The sequence below is a fragment of the Phocoena sinus genome, chromosome 15, assembly GCF_008692025.1.
Source record: "Phocoena sinus isolate mPhoSin1 chromosome 15, mPhoSin1.pri, whole genome shotgun sequence".
Taxonomy (NCBI): domain Eukaryota; kingdom Metazoa; phylum Chordata; class Mammalia; order Artiodactyla; family Phocoenidae; genus Phocoena; species Phocoena sinus.
The window spans coordinates 22749236-22770652 of record NC_045777.1 but is presented as its reverse complement, the minus strand read 5'-3'; the positions used below and the strand labels follow the sequence as shown (position 1 = coordinate 22770652).

General features: G+C 41.5%; 1 protein-coding gene across 2 annotated transcripts in view; it reads right to left on the bottom strand.

Annotated features, from left to right (window-relative positions):
* NDRG3 (NDRG family member 3) overlaps positions 1-21417 on the bottom strand; it is a 92516-nt gene that overhangs the window by 57167 nt on the left and 13932 nt on the right. For both annotated transcript variants that reach the window (XM_032606046.1, XM_032606045.1), the window contains exons 2-3: positions 14887-14988; positions 159-194 (exon numbers count right to left, since the gene is read on the bottom strand). In XM_032606046.1, the coding sequence (XP_032461937.1) occupies positions 159-194; positions 14887-14943 (93 nt within the window). In that variant the 5' untranslated portion in view covers positions 14944-14988. The remainder of the gene's footprint in view (positions 1-158; positions 195-14886; positions 14989-21417) is intronic.

Genomic DNA, 21417 nt, shown 5'->3' with positions numbered 1-21417 from the left:
TCACTTTAAATAAACTTGATCCAATGACCAAAAGAACATGAAGGCGTCATGATTAGCTACGAAGAGAGATCCACCTCTATATAACACCACCAGCACAGGGAGGGAAGCACTGTAGAGATCCTGCACACAGCCCTCCTTGGTGTTTGTACCGTCCTTACCTGACAGTCAAAGTCCTGGAAGTTTCGTGTACCATTCTGTCAACAGAAGGCAGAAAACACAGTCAGTTTCCCCATGTGGCTTCCCCAAATGTGCAGCAAATTCAGTTCACAGTGAAAGCAGTGCATGTGCAGCCTCTTGGTTGCCATAAAACTAAAATGGTTCTCATCAATGGGCTTCAGAGGAGGCTGGGTGGGTTCCCAACGTGTGTTAGTAAAAGGTGAGCCTTTAGAGGTGCGGTTACACTTTGGCAGCCTTCCTGTGAAGATGAAGGAAAGGAGCCTGGTTTCCCAGTAAAGCCTGTAACTTCTTGTCTCCCTACCTAAGGAGAGCAGTGAGAGAGCGTAAAACATGGATCAGAGTCTGAGAGCACATTCACAACCCACACGGGAGGTACCTGGGAGGAAAGGAGCTAGAGGCCAACCCTGAGACATGCAAAGGAAGGCAGGAGCCAGAGTGCCCGGGACAAGGAAGCAAAGAAAGGATTAAGAAGAGAACAGGGACTTCCCTGGTGGCACAGTGGTTGAGAATCTGCCTGCCAATGCAAGGGACATGGGTTCGAGCGCTGGTCCAGGAAGATCCCACATGCCGTGGAGCAACTAAGCCTGTGCGCCACCACTACTGAGCCTGCACTCTAGAGCCTGCGAGCCACAACTACTGAAGCCTGCGTGCCTAGAGCCCGTGTTCCACAAGAGAAGCCACCGCAATTAGAAGCCTGCGCACTGCAACGAAGAGTAGCCCCGCTCTCCTCAACTAGAGAAAGCCCGCGCCCAGCAATGAAAACCCAACACAGCCAAAATAAATTGAAAAAGTGTCTTTAATAAAAAAAAAAAAGAAGAGAACAAAGATATAGGTGGATCAGAAATGGAAGATCTAAAATTTAACAAGGAAGAAAGGCGGTGTCATTGAAGGAGGGAAAGAATGATAAAACAGGGTTCCTAATATACTGGTATATCCCAGGAAACTGCTAATAGGAAAAAGGACAAATCATTGAATCGTTTAAAAAGTAAAACACAGTCAAAACATGCAAGGAGAATTCACGAAGCTTCTAAAAAGAGGCTGTATCACCGTAATGTTTGATTGCCAAAAAAAAAAAAATCAATGGCAATGACTCAGAGGCATTTTTGTAGCATTTCAGATACCAGAGTTGCAAGAGTATGACATAAGAGTATAAAAAGGGTAATGAGTGATGTGTTTGGGAGGAAAAGAAAACCTTCTGACTTGATTTTTCATAAAGTAAAAGCTCCTGCCCAGAAAAAAAAACCCTCTCGTTAGTTAGAAACTGTGTTATATCTGTCTACAACAGCTTCCAGAAGGTGTGGAGCTATAATAATTATCAGCACCTTCCCCAAAGCTGCCCCTCTGGAGAAGATCAAGAAATCTGATGCCAAGGGAGTACTAAGCAATCCCATCCCCCTTCGAGAAGATCCTCTTAGAAACAGTTCTGTATCCTACCACCTTATTTCTGCAAAGGTGGCAGTAAAGTCACAACAGATTACCAATCACAGAGAGACTGCAGATGACACAGAGGACACAGAGTGGTGGAGGCAGCCGGTCTGAGGTATTAGTCCCGGCATGAAGCCAAGTTCACAAAGTAAAGTCTGATGCAGTCACAGCGTGGAAAGACAACTAAGATGCCACGTAGATGGGACTGGGTAGCACATTTCCAAGGAATGCCGCCCTTGGTAAAAAGGATCACAGAGTTCCCTAGCTCCCCACTAGCCCCATACAATTCCTGAGAACTCCTTCAGAGAAGTCATTGTGTTTAACATCTAGTTAGACGATGAGAAGCAGGAGGAAGGGCCCTCTCAGGGACTAGGGTAGATCATTGTAGTAGGATATAAATGACCAGCCAGTGAGCCCCTGATCCCTGATTCAACTTGCATCTTCCACCACATACAGCACAGGGCCGGGTATAAGTTAATATATATTTATAAAATGAATAAGCCAATATAACGAAATTAAATGCTGAAATATTTCTGTTAAGACTTTGGGTCGAAAACAACAAAAAATTCCACTGCATTCCAGTTTAAGACATGATACGGTTATTAAATGATAATAAAGTAGGCTACAGAATGGTCTTCAAAGTTTGACCTCATCTACATTAAAATACGCACTAAAAAAGACTAGAAGAAAAATACCAAAACACTAACAATAGCAGCTGTTTCTAAATAGACAGATTATAGGTGATTACAATTTTTTTTATACTTTTCTACAATGAGCATATAACTTATCTTTTGTAATTAAAAACTTAGAAAAAAAGGATTTGGTATGGCACAAAAAATATGTTTGCCGGGACTTCCCTGACAGTCCAGTGGTTAAGACTCCACACTCCCAATGCAGAGGGTACAGGTTCAATCCCTGGTCAGGGAACTAAGATTCCGCATGCCGTATGGCGTGGCCAAAAAAAAAAAAAAGTTTGTAACTTAGTATTTTGTAATATACAACTTAAAGATTCATTTAATCTTTTGAGGAATAATTTATAATCATGTCAAAACAGACCATATTAGAGCTTCAATCCTACTGGGCTCCCAGAGGTTCCTTTACAGATTATTTAGAAAGATTAGGGGAAATCGCTCTAGTCTGAACTAAAATCTTGGTCCTGGAACACAGAAACACAAATTCTGATGAGCAATTTGAGAAGCAGCTGTCCCTGTATGCATGAATTCCCTAACTCACTATCATGTGATCATAGTCATGAAGCATTTTGTGAGGCCCTGAAGCCTGAGAAGAGCGCAAAGGGAAATGCCAAAAGCAGAAAGATGCAATTCTCTCCAAAAACCAAAGTGATCGTTTCTCTGTTGAGAACCAAGCAAAAAAACAATTCCACGGGCTTCCCTGGTGGTGCAGTGGTTAAGAATCCGCCTGCCAACGCAGGGGACACGGGTTCGAGCCCTGGTCCAGGAAGATCCCACATGCCGCGGAGCAACTAAGCCCGTGTGCTACAACTACTGAGCCTGTGCTCTAGAACCTGCGAGCCACAAGTACTGAAGCCCGCGCCTAGGGCCCGTGCTCCGCAACAAGAGAAGCCACTGCAATGAGAAGCCCACTCGCTGCAACTAGAAAAAGCCCGCTCGCAGCAACGAAGACCCAACACAGCCAAAATAAATAAATAAAATAATAAATAAAAAAAAATCCCATGTTCCTTATGCAATGTACACAGCTGTACACAGCTTGACTCCCAAAGAAAAGGTACTAATAATCAGAGGAAGACTATATAACACTTGTTTGCTTGGCTTTTTTTTTTTTTTTTCCTCAAAGGGATGCCAGATCCTCTTGGAGAACGGCTTCAGGCTTCATGAGTGATTGATCATCCTGGAGAAAGGATATGACTGGGTCAGTCTGACAGTGTTTGGCATCCAGAGTTTCTTTTTCTTCTATCTTTTTAAATTAATTAATTTTTTTATACAGCAGGTTCTTATTAGTTATCCATTTTATACCCATCAGCATATACATGTCAATCCCAATCGCCCATTCATCACACCACCACCTCAACCCCGCCGCTTTCCCCTCTTGGTGTCCATATGTTTTTTCTCTACTTCTGTGCCTCAATTTCTGCTCTGCAAACCGATTCATCTGTACCATTTTCTAGGTTCCACATATATGTGTTAATACACAATATTTGTTTTTCTCTTTCTGACTTAGTTCACTCTATATGACAGTCTCTAGATTCATCCACATCTCTACAAATGACCCACTTTGGTTCCTTTTAATGGCTGAGTAATATTCAATTGTATATATGGACCAAATCTTCTTTATCCATTCATCTGTCGATGGGCATTTAGGTTGCTTCCATGATCTGGGTATTGTAAATAGTGCTGCAATGAACATGGGGGTGCATGTGTCTTTTTGAATTATGGTTTTCGCTGGATATATGCCCAGTAGTGGGATTGCTGGGTCATATGGTAATTCTATTATTAGTTCTTTAAGGAACTTCCATACTGTTCTCCATAGTGGCTGTATCAATTTACATTCCCACCAACAGTGCAAGAGGGTTCCCTCTTCTCCACACCCTCTCCAGCATTTGTTGTTTGTGGATTTTCTGATGATGCCCATTCTGACTGGTGTGAGGTGCTACCTCATCGTAGTTTTGATTTGCATTTCTCTAATAATTAGTGATGTTGAGCAGCTTTTCATGTGCTTCTTGGCCATCTGTATGTCTTCTTTAGAGAAATGTCTATTTAGGTCTTCTGCCCATTTTTGGATTGGGTTGTTTGTTTTTTTAATATTGAGCTGCATGAGCTGTTTATATATTTTGGAGATTAACCCTTTGTCCGTTGATTTGTTTGCAAATATTTTCTCCTATTCTGAGGGTTGTCTTTACGCCTTGTTTATGGTTTCCTTTGCTGTGCAAAAGCTTTTAAGTTTCATTAGATCCCTTTTGCTTATTTTTGTTTTTATTTCCATTACTCTAGGAGGTGGATCAAAAAAGATCTTGCTGTGATTTATGTCAAAGAATATTCTTCCTGTGTTTTCCTCTAAGAGTTTTATAGTGCCTAGTCTTACATTTAGGTCTCTAATCCATTTTGAGTTTATTTTTGTCTATGGTGTTAGGGAGTGTTCTAATTTCATTCTTTGACATGTAGCTGTCCAGTTTTCCCAGCACCACTTATTGAAGAGACTGTCTTTTCTCCATTGTATATCCTTGCCTCCTTTGTCATAGGTTAGTTGACCATAGGTGCGTGGGTTTATCTCTGGGCTTTCTATCTTGTTACATTGATCTATGTTTCTGTTTTTGTGCCAGTACCATATTGTCTTGATGACTGTAGCTTTGTAGTATAGTCTGAAGTCAGGGAGTCTGATTCCTCCCACTCCGTTTTCTTCCCTCAAGACTGCTTTGGCTATTCAGGGTCTTTACTGTCTCCATACAAATTTTAACATTTTTTGTTCTAGTTCTGTACAAAATGCCAGTGGTAATTAGATACGGATTGCACTGAATCTGTAGATTGCTTTGGGTAGTATAGTCATTTTCACAATGTTAATTCTTCCTATCCAAGAACATGGTATATCTCTCCATCTGTTAATTTCTTTCATCAGTGTCTTATAGTTTTCTGCATACAAGTCTTTTGCATACCTAGGTAGGTTTATTCCTAGGTATTTTATTCTTTTTATTGCAATGGTAAATGGGAGTGTTTCCTTAATTTCTCCTTCAGATTTTGCATTATTAGTGTAATGGAATGCAAGAGATTTCTGTGCATTAATTTTGTATCCTGCAACTTTACCAAATTCATTGATGAGCTCTCGTAGTTTTCTGGTGGCATCTTTAGGATTCTCAATGTATAGTATCATGTCCTCTGCAAACAGTGACAGTTTTACTTCTTCTTTTCCAATTTGTATTCCTTTTATTTCTTTTTCTTCTCTGATTGCCGTGGCTAGGATTTCCAAAGCTATGTTGAATACTAGTGGTGAGAGTGGACATCCTTGTCTCGTTCCTGATCTTAGAAGAAATGCTTTCAGTTTTTCACCATTGAGAATGATGTTTGCTGTGGGTTTGTCATATATGGCCTTTATTATGTTGAGGTAGTTTCCCTCTATGCCCACTTTCTGGAGAGTTCTTATCATAAGTGGGTGTTGAATTTTGTCAAAAGCTTTTTCTGCATCTATTGAGATGATCATATGGTTTTTATTCTTCAGTTTGTTAATATGGTTGATCACATTGATTTACATATATTGAAGAATCCTTGCATCCCTGGGATAAATCCCACTTGACCATGGTGTATGATCCTTTTAATGTGTTGTTGGATTCTGTTTGCTAGTATTTTGTTGAGGATTTTTGCATCTATATTCATCAGTGATATTGGTCTGTAATTTTCTTTTTTTGTAGTATCTTTGTCTGGTTTTGGTATCAGAGGGATGGTGGCCTCATAGAATGAGTTTGGGAGTTTTCTTTCCTCTGCAGTTTTTTGGAAGAGTTTGAGAAGGATGGGTGTTAGCTCTTCTCTAAATGTTTGATAGAATTCACCTGTGAAGCCATCTGGTCCTGGACTTTTGTTTGTTGGAAGATTTTTCATCACAGTTTCAATTTTATTACTTGTGATTGGTCTGTTCACATTTTCTATTTCTTCCTGGTTCAGTCTTGGAAGGTTATACCTTTCTAAGAATTTGTCCATTTCTTCCAGGTTGTCCATTTTATTGGCATAGTGTTGCTTGGAGTAGTCTCTTAGGATGCTTTGTATTTCTGCAGTGTCTGTTGTAACTTCTCCTTTTTCATTTCTAATTTTATTGATTTGAGTCCTCTCCCTCTTCTTCTTGATGAGTCTGGCTAATGGTTTATCAATTTTGTTTACCTTCTCAAAAAACCAGCTTTTAGCTTTATTGTTCTTTGCTATTGTTTTGTTTCTATTTCATTTATTCCTGCTCTGATCTTTATGATTTCTTTCCTTCTGCTAACTTTGGATTTTGTTTGTTCTTCGTTCTCTAGTTCCTTTAGGTGTAAGGTTAGATTGTTTATTTGAGATTCTTCTTGTTTCTTGAGGTAGGCTTGTACAGCTATAAACGTCCCTCTTAGAACTGCTTTTGCTGCATCCCATAGGTTTTGGATCGTCATGTTTTCATTGCCATTTGTCTCTAGGTATTTTTTGATTTCCTCTTTGATTTCTTCAGTGATCTCTTGGTTATTTAGTAACGTATTGTTCAGCCTCCATGTGTTTGTGTTTTTTACATTCTTTTCCCTGTAATTGATTTCTAATCTCATAGCACTGTGGTCAGAAAAGATGCTTGATATGATTTCAATTTTCTTAAGTTTACTGAGGCTTGATTTGTGATCCAAGATGTGATCTATCCTGGAGAATGTTCCCTGTGCACTTGAGAAGAAAGTGTAATCTGCTGTTTTTGGGTAGAATGTCCCAAAAATATCAATTAAATCTACCTGGTCTATTGTGTCATTTAAAGCTTGTGTTTCCTTATTAATTTTCTGTTTGGATGATCTGTCCATCGGTGTAAGTGAGGTGTTATAGTCCCCCACTATTATTGTGTTTCTGTGGATTTCCTCTTTTATAGCTGTTAGCAGTTGCCTTACGTATTGAGGTGCTCCTATGTTGAGTGCATATATATTTATAATTGTTATATCTTCTTCTTGGATTGATCCCTTGATCATTATGTAGTGTCCTTCCTTGTCTCTTGTAACATTCTTTATTTTAAAGTCTATTTTATCTCATATGAGTATTGCTACTCCAGCTTTCTTTTGATTTCCATTTGCATGGAATATCTTTTTCCATCCCCTCACTTTCAGTCTGCATGTGTCCCTAGGTCTGAAGTGGGTCTCTTGTAGACAGCATATATATGGGTCTTGTGTTTGTATCCATTCAGCTAGCCTGTGTCTTTTGGTTGGAGCATTTAATCCATTCACATTTAAGGTAATTATCGATATGTATGTTCCTATGACCATTTTCTTAATTGTTTTGGGTTTGTTTTTGTAGGTCCTTTTCTTCTCTTGGGTTTCCCACTTAGGGAAGTTCCTTTAGCATTTGTTGTAGAGCTGGTTTGGTGGTGCTGAATTCTCTTAGCTTTTGCTTGTCTGTAAAGCTTCTGATTTCTCCATCGAATCTGAATGAGATCCTTGCCGGGTAGAGTAATCTTGGTTGTAGGTTCTTCCCTTTCATCACTTGAAGTATATCATGGCACTCCCTTCTGGCTTGCAGAGTTTCTGCTGAGAAATCAGCTGTTAACCTTATGGGAGTTCCCTTGTATGTTATTTGTCGTTTTTCCCTTGCTGCTTTCAATAATTTTTCTTTAATTTTTGCCTGTTTGATTACTATGTGTCTTGGTGTGTTTCTCCTTGGGTTTATCCTGTATGGGACTCTCTGTGCTTCCTGGACCTGGGTGGCTGTTTCCTTTCCCATGTTAGGGAAGTTTTCGACTATAATCTCTTCAAATATTTTCTCGGGTCCTTTCTCTCTCTCTTCTCCTCTGGGGCCCCTATAATGCAAATGTTGTTGAGTTTAATGTTGTCCCAGAGGTCTCTTAGGCTGTCTTCATTTCTTTTCATTCTTTTTTCTTTATCGTGTTCTGCAGCAGTGAATTCCACCATTCTGTCTTCCAGGTTGCTTATCCGCTCTTTTGCCTCAGTTATGCTGCTATTGATTCCTTCTAGTGTATTTTTCATTTCAGTTATTGTATTGTTCATCTCTGTTTGTTTGTTCTTTAATTCTTCTAGGTCTTTATTTAGCATTTCTTGCATCGTCTCGACCTTTGCCTCCATTCTTTTTCCGAGGTCCTGGATCATCTTCACTATTATTATTCTGAATTCTTTTTCTGGAAGATTGCCTATCTTCATTCATTTAGTTGCTTTTCTGGGGTTTTATCTTGTTCCTTCATCTGGTACATAGCCCTCTGCCTTTTCATCTTGTCTACCTTTCTGTGAATGTGGTTTTTGTTCCACAGGCTGCAGGATTGTAGTTCCTCTTGCTTCTGCTGTCTGCCCTCTGGTGGATCCAGAGTTTCTGAACCACGTTCATTAGCTCGTCCTCAGTTGAGCGTGGTCAACTGAAGCCAAATTCTCTGAACTCATTAAAAATTCAATACTACTGGGGACTTCCCTGGCAGTCCAGTGGTTAAGACTCTGCACTTACACTGCAGGGGGGCTCGGGGAACTAAGATCCTGCATGCAACGCAGCATGGCCAAAAAAAGAAAAATTCAATACTACTCACTAGGTGGATTCTGGAAGGAGAAAGACCTCCCTGGGGACTTATTTGTCTCTTATATTTGTGGTACAAGGTTCCACTCCAACAAAACTTCCAAAAGTTTCAGGCTCTGTGTGCTTTGTTTTTATTTTCTGTACATTTTGAATATACCATTAAATCCATGTTCAGAGAGATTCTTGCACTAAGCAGACTTAAGTAGCAGAAGGGGATTCAAGAAAAAAAATTTTTAAATAGAATAATGTGGAGGAAGGGGAAAAAAAAGAATAACTCAAGGAAAAAAGTCATTACTGCAAGTTGCAGTCAAGGTAGAAGCCAACTAAGGGGAATGTTTCCTGGTGGAGGCTCAGTGCCAAATGCAGAAGGTAAATGAAGCAGCTCAAGAAAGTGAATTAAAAACAGGTAATTCTCTCAGTTCAAGGCTGGAGAACAAGCAAAAAGCAACTGAGAATACATCAGTGTATGAAGAGAAGTATGAAATAAGGCGGGGAAGGTAAGGAGGAAAGTTTGAAAAACAAGGAACTGCTAGAGAGAAGAGAAATGTAATTTCCCAACATGAGATCTAATCAATGCACAGAGTTGTCAAAAGACAGAAAGCAACAATATAATGGAAAGACAAGATACATAAGACCTTAGAACCAACTACCAACAGGAAGAGATTTGGGGCAAATCTACCTGTTCTGTGAACTTGATGTGGGGGGCTGTGTCTGATTCACCACTCTGTTCCCAGTTCTGGCACTTAGTAAATGCAATGAATATCATTTTGGAAGAGATTATGAGCATCTCAAAATAGAGATAATCTGAGCAAGAAATGAATACCAAAGAGGAAGCGTTACCTGCAATTGATGAGCTCGGAACTAAAGTGAGGAGGAGTTGTTACAACAGTAAAAGTTTTAGAAACAAGCTGATTAAAAACAGTCAAAGAGAATAAAATATGGCATTTCTACTAAAAAAGGACAATAATCCTTTTTGGATTATTGTAGAAAGGAGAAAGATGGGGAATTGTGCAAGCAATGCTGCACTTCACAAATACTCTTTAATGAAAATGTCAGTAAATCTGTGGGGGGTTTTTGCTTTTGTTTTTAATTTATTTATTTAACTTATTTATTTTTGGCTGCCTTAGTTCTTCGTTGCTGTGCGCAGCTTTCTCTAGTTGCGGCGAGCTGGGGCTACTCTTCGTTGCAGTGCAAGGGCTTCTCATTGCACTGGCTTCTCTTTTTCTGGAGCACAGGCTTTAGGCGCGCGGGCTTCAGTAGTTGCGGCATGTGGGCTCAGTAGTTGTGGCTTGCGGGCTCTAGAGCACAGGCTCAGCAGTTATGGCACACAGGCTTAGCTGCTCCACAGCATGCGGGATCTTCCCGGACCAGGGCTCGAACCCGTGTCCCCTGCACTGGCAGGCAGATTCTTAATCACTGCGCTACCAGGGAGGCCCCGTGTTGTTTTTTTAAAAGAGACATTGGCATAAATCCTTTGGCCTGTCTCTGTTGTCCTGCAGGTTACAAAAATGCTCATCCCTGGGTTCTCCCTGCTTCCTCTTATAATATCCTCCCTTAGGGTTTACCTCACTTTCTACTGTAACAACCAAAGCAAATAACTTGTTTCTGTTCCCCCCACTAAGTATTTATTCCCCTTCTTGATAGGTCCTCAATTTTGTTGAAGCCAACTGTGTTCTACTATTTATTTTCTCAAGCCTGGTCTTCAGCTTTCACAGGCTCGGCAGTATCTGAACTAACATTAGGTAGAGGAGGGCAGGGAAAATGAAGCACAAACCAGCCAGCTCTCCTGCTTGTACAAGGTCTGTTGGGTGAAGAGGTTGGAACAACCAGCTACAAGAGGCAGCATATGGTGGGAAGAGCCGTAGACCCCCTGATCCAGGCTGAAGTCAACAGCTGTGGGGTCTAGCCCCGGCTTCACCACCTCACTAGACACCAACGTTAGACAAGTCATATAACCTCTCTGAGCCTCATCTGTAAAATGCAGCTAAAAATACCTTTAACTACCTACTTCACAAGAGGTCAGGAGATTCAAATTAGATCGTATTTGTGCAAGCGCTCTGAAAATGGTTAGATGTTATTTTTTTAAAGATCATTTCACATTCCTGTGCGATATCTGCCTCCAAAATAACAAACAGAAGTGCTGGCAGGTGCCTCTTTTCATCACTGGAGCCAAGACAAGCATGGCAAGATGACCCACTTCTTCACCATTCTGAGCCGTCGACAAAATCACAGGCATACTAAAAGTAAATGGGAAAAGTACCAACAAACAACAAGAGAAAAGTTAACAGAAGCCTCGCTTAAAGCTATTTTGAGAATGCTTCCTTATACTCAGCTCAGGACAAATTTCTGCATTACAGGTTGGGTCTAGACTTCCTTTCCCTCCCTGAAGCCTGGAAGGGCACAGCGATGTCTCTGGCTAAGAGTGTCTATGAGGAGAACGCACAGAAAGATGAAGTGAAATAATACGTGCCTCTAGGCTTCTCCTTAAAGAGAGGGCAAGCCTCAGAGGTGATGCCAAAATGTCTAGTGTGAACACAGTGGAAAGGCCTCAGGTTGTGGAGTAGTAAAGATTTGGGTTTCAGTCCTGGCTTGGCCACTTACTGACGGGGCAAGCCCATCTTTCAGTCAGATTTTCATCTGCTAAGTGAGGAATACTATCTACTTCAAAGGGATATTCTGATGATTAAAAGAGAGAAGGTATGTAAAGCACCTGGCACATAAAAAGTGCTTAATAAATAACAGCAGGATAGGCTATTAGGCAAAATAAAACTTCCCCCAAAAATTCCAAGACATCTCCTATTCAAACCTGGAGGCTTATACCCTAATAGCAGTGGTTCTCAAATGGGGAGATTCTGCCCGCCCCCCCCGCCAGGAGACATCTGACAATATTTGGAGACATTTTTGGTTGTCATGACTCCAGGGTACTACTGGCATCTAGTGGGTAGAGGCCAAGGATGCTGTTAAACACCCTACAATGCACAGGACAGTCTCCCACAATACATAATTATCTAGCCCAAAACACTTACAGTGCCAAGATTGAGAATCCTGCCATACAGCAGGGGTTCTTAGGTACACAATCTGAGTAGAGCTACTTCAGCTTTCTTAGCCCTAGTTTCCTCATCAGCAATATGCGAATAAATTGATGTGTGTGTCCTACATCGCCAGGCCTTTGGGAGGATCAGATGAAATAACGGATGAGAAGCATTATCACCATTATACCTTTCAAAATAATGCAAAAGCACCCACATTGGGCAAAGGTAGAAGCACTGATATAGTGGGGGAGTGTGGGGTGTGATGCGGTAGAATTCTTTGGGAATGATACCATCTAAAGAGGGCCCTCTTGCCAATCTACTTCAGTAAAGCTTGGCTAGGGCAGGGGAGTGCTCATAAATAGTGATGGGCTAGAAGCACTTCCCAGGAAGAGGAGGGAGGGAGATAGAGCGTGGGAAGTGGGCACAGGCTTATCAAATAAGAGCTAACAGATTTGAGGAAGTGAGACAGTGCTTGGTATCTTAGACTGCTCAGGCTGCCTGAGTGGCTTAAACAACAGAAATTTATCTTCTCACAGTTCTGGAGGCTGGAAGTCCAAGATCAAGGTTCCAGCAGGGTTCAGTTTTTGGTGAGAGCTCCCTTCTTGGCTTGCAGATGTGTCCTCACCTGTCCAGGAGTGGGAGTGGAGGGTGGATCTCTCTCTTTTCCTCTCCCCCACTCTTCTTATAAGGCCACCAATTCTACTGGATTAGGGCTCTACCATATGACCTCATTTAACCTTAGTCACCTCCTTAAAGGCCTTATCTCCAATAAAGTCACACAGGGAGCTAGGGCTTCAACATATGAATTTTAGGGGAGGGGACACAATTCTGTTTAGAGAACTTGGGCACACATCAGACATAGCTGAGGAATCACTATGGCCTCAGAGATGAGGACCCAGATGTTAATTCAATGCTTTTCCGTGGTTATGGTCACCAAATCTTTTCTTTTCCAGCTGCCTTCTCTACGAGGTATCCAGTCAATTAACTCCTGCAACTCTTTTTTTTTTTTTTTTTTTGGCCATGCTACGCGGCACGCAGGATCTTAGTTCCCCGACCAGGGATCGAACCCACACCCCCTGCAGTGGAAGTGCAGAGTCTTAATCACTGGACCGCCAGGGAAGTCCCTCCTGCAACTCTTCATGTAGGTGCCTCAGGCATCCTGTGGACTTCCGGGGTCAAGGAAGAATCCTCCTCTTATCCTGTGTCCTAGTCCTCAAATGTCTGAGATCCATCAGGTCATGGGTTTCCAACACTGTCTAATCACAATCACTTTAGGCGTGGTTCTCAATTTTGGAAGCTGTTAAAAAAGTTCACCCCGGACCAGTTCAATTAGAACCTCTGGAGGTAGGACTGAGGCATCGGTCATTTTTAAATCTCCCCAAGTAATTTCAATAAGCGGCCAAGGTTGAGGACCACTGATTATAGAGAAGAGTGTGTGTCCTGTCCCCCTCCCCTCAGATTCCAATTTAGTTGTTCTAGAGTGGGGCCCAGGAATCTGTATTTTTAAGCAATTCCCCAGCTGATTCTGACTATCAGCCAGGTTTAGGATAGGTTACTACCTTCCTGAAGCTAAACTGCCTACCCCCACTTGCCCTGTAACTATTCATTTCTGTGGCTATACATAAGCTTTACAGATGCAGATTTTATTTCCTTCCTCCTCTTTGCAGCAAAGCATTTTGGGGACAGCTCTTCACATGCACCAAAAGACAGTGCTTTAAGGAGAGAGTTTTCTGAAAACATGAAGGGAAGCAGCAGAAGAAACCAAATGGGGGTTTTAAAAAAGTGTGCAGCTTGCCAAGGGAGAGAGCAAGAAATCTGGTGAAAGATAAAGGAAGGAGTGGGAGTGGGGATGGAGATGAGGTCACAGGGACGAAAATGGGGTTGACAGGTTTCAACAGCAAATTAACGAACATGCAGTAAGTCAACGGCCCCAGAAGTTGTAAGTGAAGGGCCTTGCTTTGGGCAAAAGAGATAACAGGCAACAGCATCTTCTGGTATAGCCCCTGCCCCCATCCTGACCTCACCCATCTTTACCCTTACTCTCCAACAATACTTCCCTCAGGAAAGGATGCCATGGACTCATCCACACCAAGCTAGAACAGTATTTTAATAGGGGACCATGACAATAAACCAAAAGAATAGGGCTGAAAAGACAGAATTTCAGGCACATTTACTGAATGGAGAGGGAGAGGAGAGCGGATAAGCCTTTCTTAGCTTTTTGGTAACTCCCACCATCACAGCACTCTTCACTTGCTGAATCCTGGTGGCTGTTAACTATGACGCTTATTGTGTAGTTCTCTGACACGAACATAAAAATGAGGTGTATTACCAACATCCAGGCATCCCTGATGAAAACCTCAACGTAGACAGAAAGGTCACACCACAGACTTGACAAATTTTAAAGAGAGCACTGCAGCCTGTGCACATCACCAGCCATGGATGTTAAGTTTTCCTTACAGAAATTGAAAGTCAAGACACTTGGATTCCAAGTCAAACCCACTCTCACACTCTCTGCTTAACATCTCTATCTGCAAAACAAGAAAATTCCAAGGATAACTTGACTGAATTTGGCCAGTGGAAACAAAAGTAGGAAGAAAGGGAGGCAAGACATCAAGAAGAAGGTTAAGCAATATATTTTTTAAAGTATTCTCTCCATAGAAAGTCAAGTTAAAGGTGTTCTGGGGACTTACCTGGTGGCGCAGAGGTTAAGAATCCGCCTGCCAATGCAGGGGACACAGGTTGGAGCCCTGCTCCGGGAAGATCCCACATGCCGCGGAGCAACTAAGCCCGTGCGCCACAACTACTGAGCCTGCGCTCTAGAGCCCGCGAGCCACAACTAATGAAGCCCACGCGCCACAACGAAGAGTAGCCCCGCTCACTGCAACTAGAGAAAGCCCGCATGCAGCAATGAAGACCCAGCACGGCCAAAAATAAATAAATAAAATATTTAAAAAAAAAAAAAAAAGGTGTTCTGAGTTAGTTACTATTTAGATAATATAGAAAATGAACTAATCACAGAAGAAAAGAATTACATATATTCTAGTGACAATAGCAGTCTTTACCTTATCATTGAGAAGTGGTTTGATCTCTGTGAGTTGAACATCCTGAAGTTCATCCATGAGGACAGATGAGGGCAGAGGATTCTCAAGAATAAATCAGTAACTCTGAAACAGAAGAGAAGTGAAGCAAAAGGCTTAAACTAGGAGCTGGAAACATAACAGTCACACTACATCCATTCATTCAAATGTCAGAGCTTAGTATGTGTCATGCATGGCTCAGGGTGCTGAAGACACATTAGACTAGATGCTTAGGGCAAACAGACTCTAAAGTGGCCTCCGTGATCTCTGTACCTCCTAGCATTCACACCCATGCATAATTCCCCACCCTACCAACTGAGTGTGGGTGGGACCCATGGCTTGCTTTTAGCCATTAGAATATGGCAAAAGTGATGGAATGTACATGAGTATCTGTGTATGATTACATTACAAAAATATTTAACATCTGTCTTGTGGAGAGACACACTTTCCCCTGCTGGTTTTGAAGAAGCAAGTTGGCGTGTTGTGAGAGGGCCATGTGGTAAGAAACAGCCTCCAGCCAAAAGAGCAAGAAACGGGGATGCTCAGTCCAACCACTTGCAAGGAACTGACGGCTGCCAACAACCATATGGGCCTGGAAGTGGATCCTTCCCCAGTCGAGCCTCAGATGAGAAGCCAGCCCTGACCAGAACCTTGACTGCAGCCTTGCAGAGGACCCAGTCAACCCAGCTGGAATCCCAACCCCCTGAAACTGAGATGATAAATGTGTGTTGTTTTAAACCACTAAGGTTGCAGGAATATTTTTATGCAGCAAAGATACTTAATACAATAGTCTTTGCCCTCGTGGAGAATCCATTTTAGTTACTTTGCATAAGTAAGAGAGCAACACTGCTCACAGTTACACTTCAGAAAGCAACGGTCTGGAGGGTGGATTAAGGGAGAACAACAATTGCAGGTTAATGCTGTAGCCTAGGATAAACAGATAAACCAAGGCTAAGCTCACCAGCCTTCACCTGGGGAATCAAAGCAGTAGATGGAGGGTATGGTAGCCAGCCTCCACCATGGCCTCCAATGAGCCCAAGGGTCCTTGACTCCTGATACCTGCACTCATGTGTAATCTCCCATCCAAAAACATCAGGGATGGCCTGTGTAAGTACCAGAATATGGCAGAAGCAACAGTATGTGACTTCTGAAGCGACAATATAAAAGGCATCGTGACTTCTGTTTTAAGACACTGTAGTCTTGATTCATTAGCTCTGGGGGAAGCCAGTCACCATATAGTGAGGACATTCAAGTAGCCCTCTGGGGAAGAGAACCAACTTGTCAGAACCAACCTACCAGCCATGTGAGTGAGCCACCTCGCAAGTGGATCCTCCAGCCCCAGCCAAGACTACAGATGACTGCAGCCCTGGAGACATCTGACTGCAACCTCCTGAGAGATCCTGAGCTGCCCTGCCAAGCCTGCTCCCCAATTCCTGACCCAGGACCATGAGACATAATACATAACTTTGTTTTGGAGTGATTTATTACATAGCAAAAGATAACTAACACAAAGAGGGAGAAGTTAGGGAAAGTTGGAATAGAGAGGCAGAGCCTCCATCCTACTGTACAGGACGCCATGGGCAGAGGCTGCAGATACTGGATACTGCATGCAAGTGATGCCCACCCAGACTCCAAAGCTCTAGGCTTCATCTCCTCTGCCTCGGCCCTGCAGGAAAAATGCTAAATTCATGAGTTGGGAATTCAGACGTTCAACAACCATTTATTGAGTACTCACTGTGCAAAGCATTATGGACGATATAAAGAAGGTCCCTGCCTTCCAGGAGCTTACTAAAGAGTAGGGACGACAGCTATCTATAAAGCTAACTACAAAATGAGAAGTAAGAAGAAGAGCCAGAGGAGTTCAAAGGAGGAGCAATTACTTCTGATTGGTGGGAATCCTTCACAAGATACTACTTTATTATATTAATCCACTTTTCTGTTCTTCCCTCCAGAGGTAGGATGTATGGCTTTGACTTGGTTAGCTATGGAGAGGGTATGTGTTCCAGGCAAACTCTTAACTATTAATGACCAATACACCAAAATAAATCCTGCTCTCAACTATGACCACATTAAGGCTGGCTAACAAAACCTCTTCTACCATTACTCTGAAGAACCCAGAGGGTGCCAACAGGGACCACTGCTCAAACTATGGACCCTACATGCCAACATGAGGACCCCAAACATTTGTGCCAGTTAGACAGCACAAGCCCGATATTAAACCTCCCTATAGGATGTGGTTCTTTTCTCAGATCCCAGGTATTCTATAAACTTGATTGAGCTACTGAATGCCCAGAAACTGAATTTTTATTTTATTTTATTTTCATATCAGTCACACTTCAAAACGGGATGAGATGGCTTGAACTTTTTATCACCAATTTCAGCCAGCATCTAAAATTTCTCTTTTATAGTCCCCACTTCAACCCAGTTAACTCCCAAAATATTGGCCTAACTGGGATCTACTCACTGTGTTTATTAATCACACTATAAATTGTGGCTACTTTTCATTTGGATTTCACTACTTATCAGTAATTTAAAATGGCAATTTCAAACTTCTCCTTCCTATTTAAAAGTAATGTGTGCTCACTTTAGAAAAGGCAGAAACCATGGAATAATGAAAAGATGTTTTACTCACAGCCCTTCCTTCTAAAAACCACCACTGTTAACATTTTAGTCTATTTCCATTTTCCCCTCATGTAAAATGGTGATTTCCTGAAACTGTTTTTCCAACCCACCTCTTTATTCCTTACTTTAATTCACTCATTTGAAAGCAGGGCACTGCAAGATGTTAATTTTTCAAATGTGACTCCACGGGGGGAGGCCTGTCAAGGAGCCTCAGGGACAGAGGGAAGCCTGCGGCGCCTCCAAAGTGACGCATTCACCTAGTGTTCCCATGCATTATTTAAAGATGAAGAAATACGCAGTTTGTGCCAGGACAAACACTTAAACAAGGGCACAAATTAAGTGAGAAGGCTGTCCCTGTCATCCAATGCAGTCAAGGCAGGACACTGTGACTTAGGAACTGGCAACAAGACAGTAGATGTTCACCTTCCACATCACAGGGGACCCAACATGTTCTTCCGGAGACTCAGAGGAGACTCAATTTTTGCTCAGTTCTCACTGCCCTTGAACCCTTGCCAATGAGCTGTTTTATAACACCTATAAGAAAACTAAGATCACATGGTGGAAAACTCCATCTCCAGATCCCTCAGCTCCACAGACTGGCTCCCTCCTGGGGATCTAAGGCCTGCAGTGCCCTCATCTGCACAAATGATATGGCTGCCAGTTCCCATCCTGGAACTAAGAGCTATTAATATTTTTAAGAGGCTATAGGGATTTCATAAACTGAAGTAGATAAGAACTCTTTTCCAGTTTTATGAGATAGAGGGGAGAGTGACAAGTAAAAAACAGCCATCCTCAAACTGAGGAAGCAAACCCTGTATCAAAAGGCTAGAAAGGGAAAGAGGAAAAGTATACTCTGTGCCAGAAATTATAATCTAAAGACCTTATGTTTAATTCTCCTCCTCCCAGAAGTTATGTTTAACACTCCTCCCAAGTAGATATATTCATTTCTTACTTTATAAGCAAAAAACTTAGGCTTAGAGAAGTTAAGTGACTTTTCCAATATCCACATCTAGGTAAGTAACAAGGCAAGGATTTAAAAACCTTTGCTTTTCCCACTATACCATAATGTCTATGCCAGACCCCCATCTACTGGTTGTAGGACCCTGGGCAGGTTTCCTCCACTCTCCCCACACAGGCACCTCCTTGAAATAAAGGTGACAGAAACTCAGAGCAATCCTACACCACCCATGACTCAGATGCCTCAGACTGAAGGTTTGAGTCACCACACCAGGACAAGAACTCTCATTATCTCAGTAGTTAGCTGAGGACAAGGAGAACAAGAAATGAGTAGGGAAAAGTGAAGCAAAATCCCAGCTATTACTTGGTACCCAGTTTCTGAAAAGAGGGCTATTTCTTGCTTGTTTCCAGTATTATGAGCCTCAAACTTTAATGTACAATCAATCACCTGGGGATCTTGTTTAGGATCTCAGATATAATCAGTTTTGAGCAATGACAGTCCAATATATGACCTCATCAGCTGAGGAGAAGTGGGTATCATCTGAGGTGAAGGTGAAGAAATGAAAGGCTTGATTATTAGCAACAATCCCTAATAGAGATGATGAGGGCGGGGTAGAGATAGACTCTGTTAATCTAATTTCATCCTGCCTTCAACCAAAAATGATTGCAATAAATTAGATGGGGTTTTAAAAATATTCAACAGGCCAGACCAACTAGAGGGGGAATACATTGGAGAAAGAGAGAAGATTGCTGCAGAAATCGAGCTGAAAGATGACAAGAGTCTGACCATGCTATTGGAATCACAGAGATAAAGAAAAAGGGAGATAGCCTCATTCACCAGAGGGCAGAGAGCAGAAGCAAGAAGAACTAAAATTCTGCACCCAGTGGAAGGAAAACCACATTCACAGAAAGATAGACAAGATGAAAAGGCAGAGGACTTTGTACCAGATGAAGGGATAAGATAAAACCCCAGAAAAACAACCAAATGAAGTGGAGACAGGCAACTTTCCAGAAAAAGAATTCAGAATAATGATAGTGAAGATGATCCAGGACCTCGGAAAAACAATGGAGGCAAAGATCGAGAAGATGCAAGAAATGTTTAACAAAGACCTAGAAGAATTAAAGAACAAAAACCTAGAAGAGTTAAAGAACAAACAAACAGAGATGAACAATACAATAACTGAAATGAAAAATACACTAGAAGGAATCAATAGCAGCATAACTGAGGCAAAAGAACGGATAAGCAACCTGGAAGACAGAATGGTGGAATTCACTGCTGCAGAACAGAATAAAGAAAAAAGAATGAAAAGAAATGAAGACAGACTATGAGACCTCTGGGACAACATTAAATGCAACAACATTTGCATTACAGGGGCCCCAGAGGAGAAGAAAGAGAGAAAGGACCCAAGAAAATATTTGAAGAGATTATAGTCGAAAACGTCCCTAACACGGGAAAGGAAACAGCCACCCAGGTCCAGGAAGCACAGAGAGTCCCATACAGGATAAACCCAAGGAGAAACATGTTGAGACACATAGTAATCAAATTGGCAAAAATTAAAGGCAAAGAAAAATTATTGAAAGCAGCAAGGGAAAAACGACAAATAACATTACAAGGGAACTCCCATAAGGTTAACAGCTGATTTCTCAGCAGAAACTCTACAAGCCAGAAGGGAGTGCCATGATATACTTCAAGTGATGAAAGGGAAGAACCTACAACCAAGATTACTCTACCCGGCAAGGATCTCATTCAGATTCGATGGAGAAATCAGAAGCTTTACAGACAAGCAAAAGCTAAGAGAATTCAGCACCACCAAACTAGCTCTACAACAAATGCTAAAGGAACTTCCCTAAGTGGGAAACACAAGAGAAGAAAAGGACCTACAAAAACAAACCCAAAACAATTAAGAAAATGGTCATAGGAACATACATATCGATAATTACCTTAAACGTGAATGGATTAAATGCTCCAACCAAAAGACACAGGCTAGCTGAATGGATACAAACACAAGACCCATATATATGCTGTCTACAAGAGACCCACTTCAGACCTAGGGACACATACAGACTGAAAGTGAGGGGATGGAAAAAGATATTCCATGCAAATGGAAATCAAAAGAAAGCTGGAGTAGCAATACTCATATGAGATAAAATAGACTTTAAAATAAAGAATGTTACAAGAGACAAGGAAGGACACTACATAATGATCAAGGGATCAATCCAAGAAGAAGATATAACAATTATAAATATATATGCACTCAACATAGGAGCACCTCAATACGTAAGGCAACTGCTAACAGCTATAAAAGAGGAAATCGACAGTAACACAGTAATAGTGGGGGACTTCAACACTTCACTTACACCAATGGACAGGTCATTCAAACAGAAAATTAATAAGGAAACACAAGCTTTAAATGACACAATAGACCAGGTAGATTTAATTGATATTTTTGGGACATTCTACCCAAAAACAGCAGATTACACTTTCTTCTCAAGTGCACAGGGAACATTCTCCAGGATAGATCACATCTTGGATCACAAATCAAGCCTCAGTAAACTTAAGAAAATTGAAATCATATCAAGCATCTTTTCTGACCACAATGCTATGAGATTAGAAATCAATTACAGGGAAAAAAATGTAAAAAACACAAACACATGGAGGCTGAACAATACGTTACTAAATAACCAAGAGATCACTGAAGAAATCAAAGAGGAAATCAAAAAATACCTAGAGACAAATAACAATGAAAACACGACCATCCAAAACCTATGGGATGCAACAAAAGCAGTTCTAAGAGGGAAGTTTATAGCTGTACAAACCTACCTCAAGAAACAAGAAGAATCTCAAATAAACAATCTAACGTTACACCTAAAGGAACTAGAGAAAGAAGAACAAACAAAACCCAAAGTTAGCAGAAGGAAAGAAATCATAAAGATCAG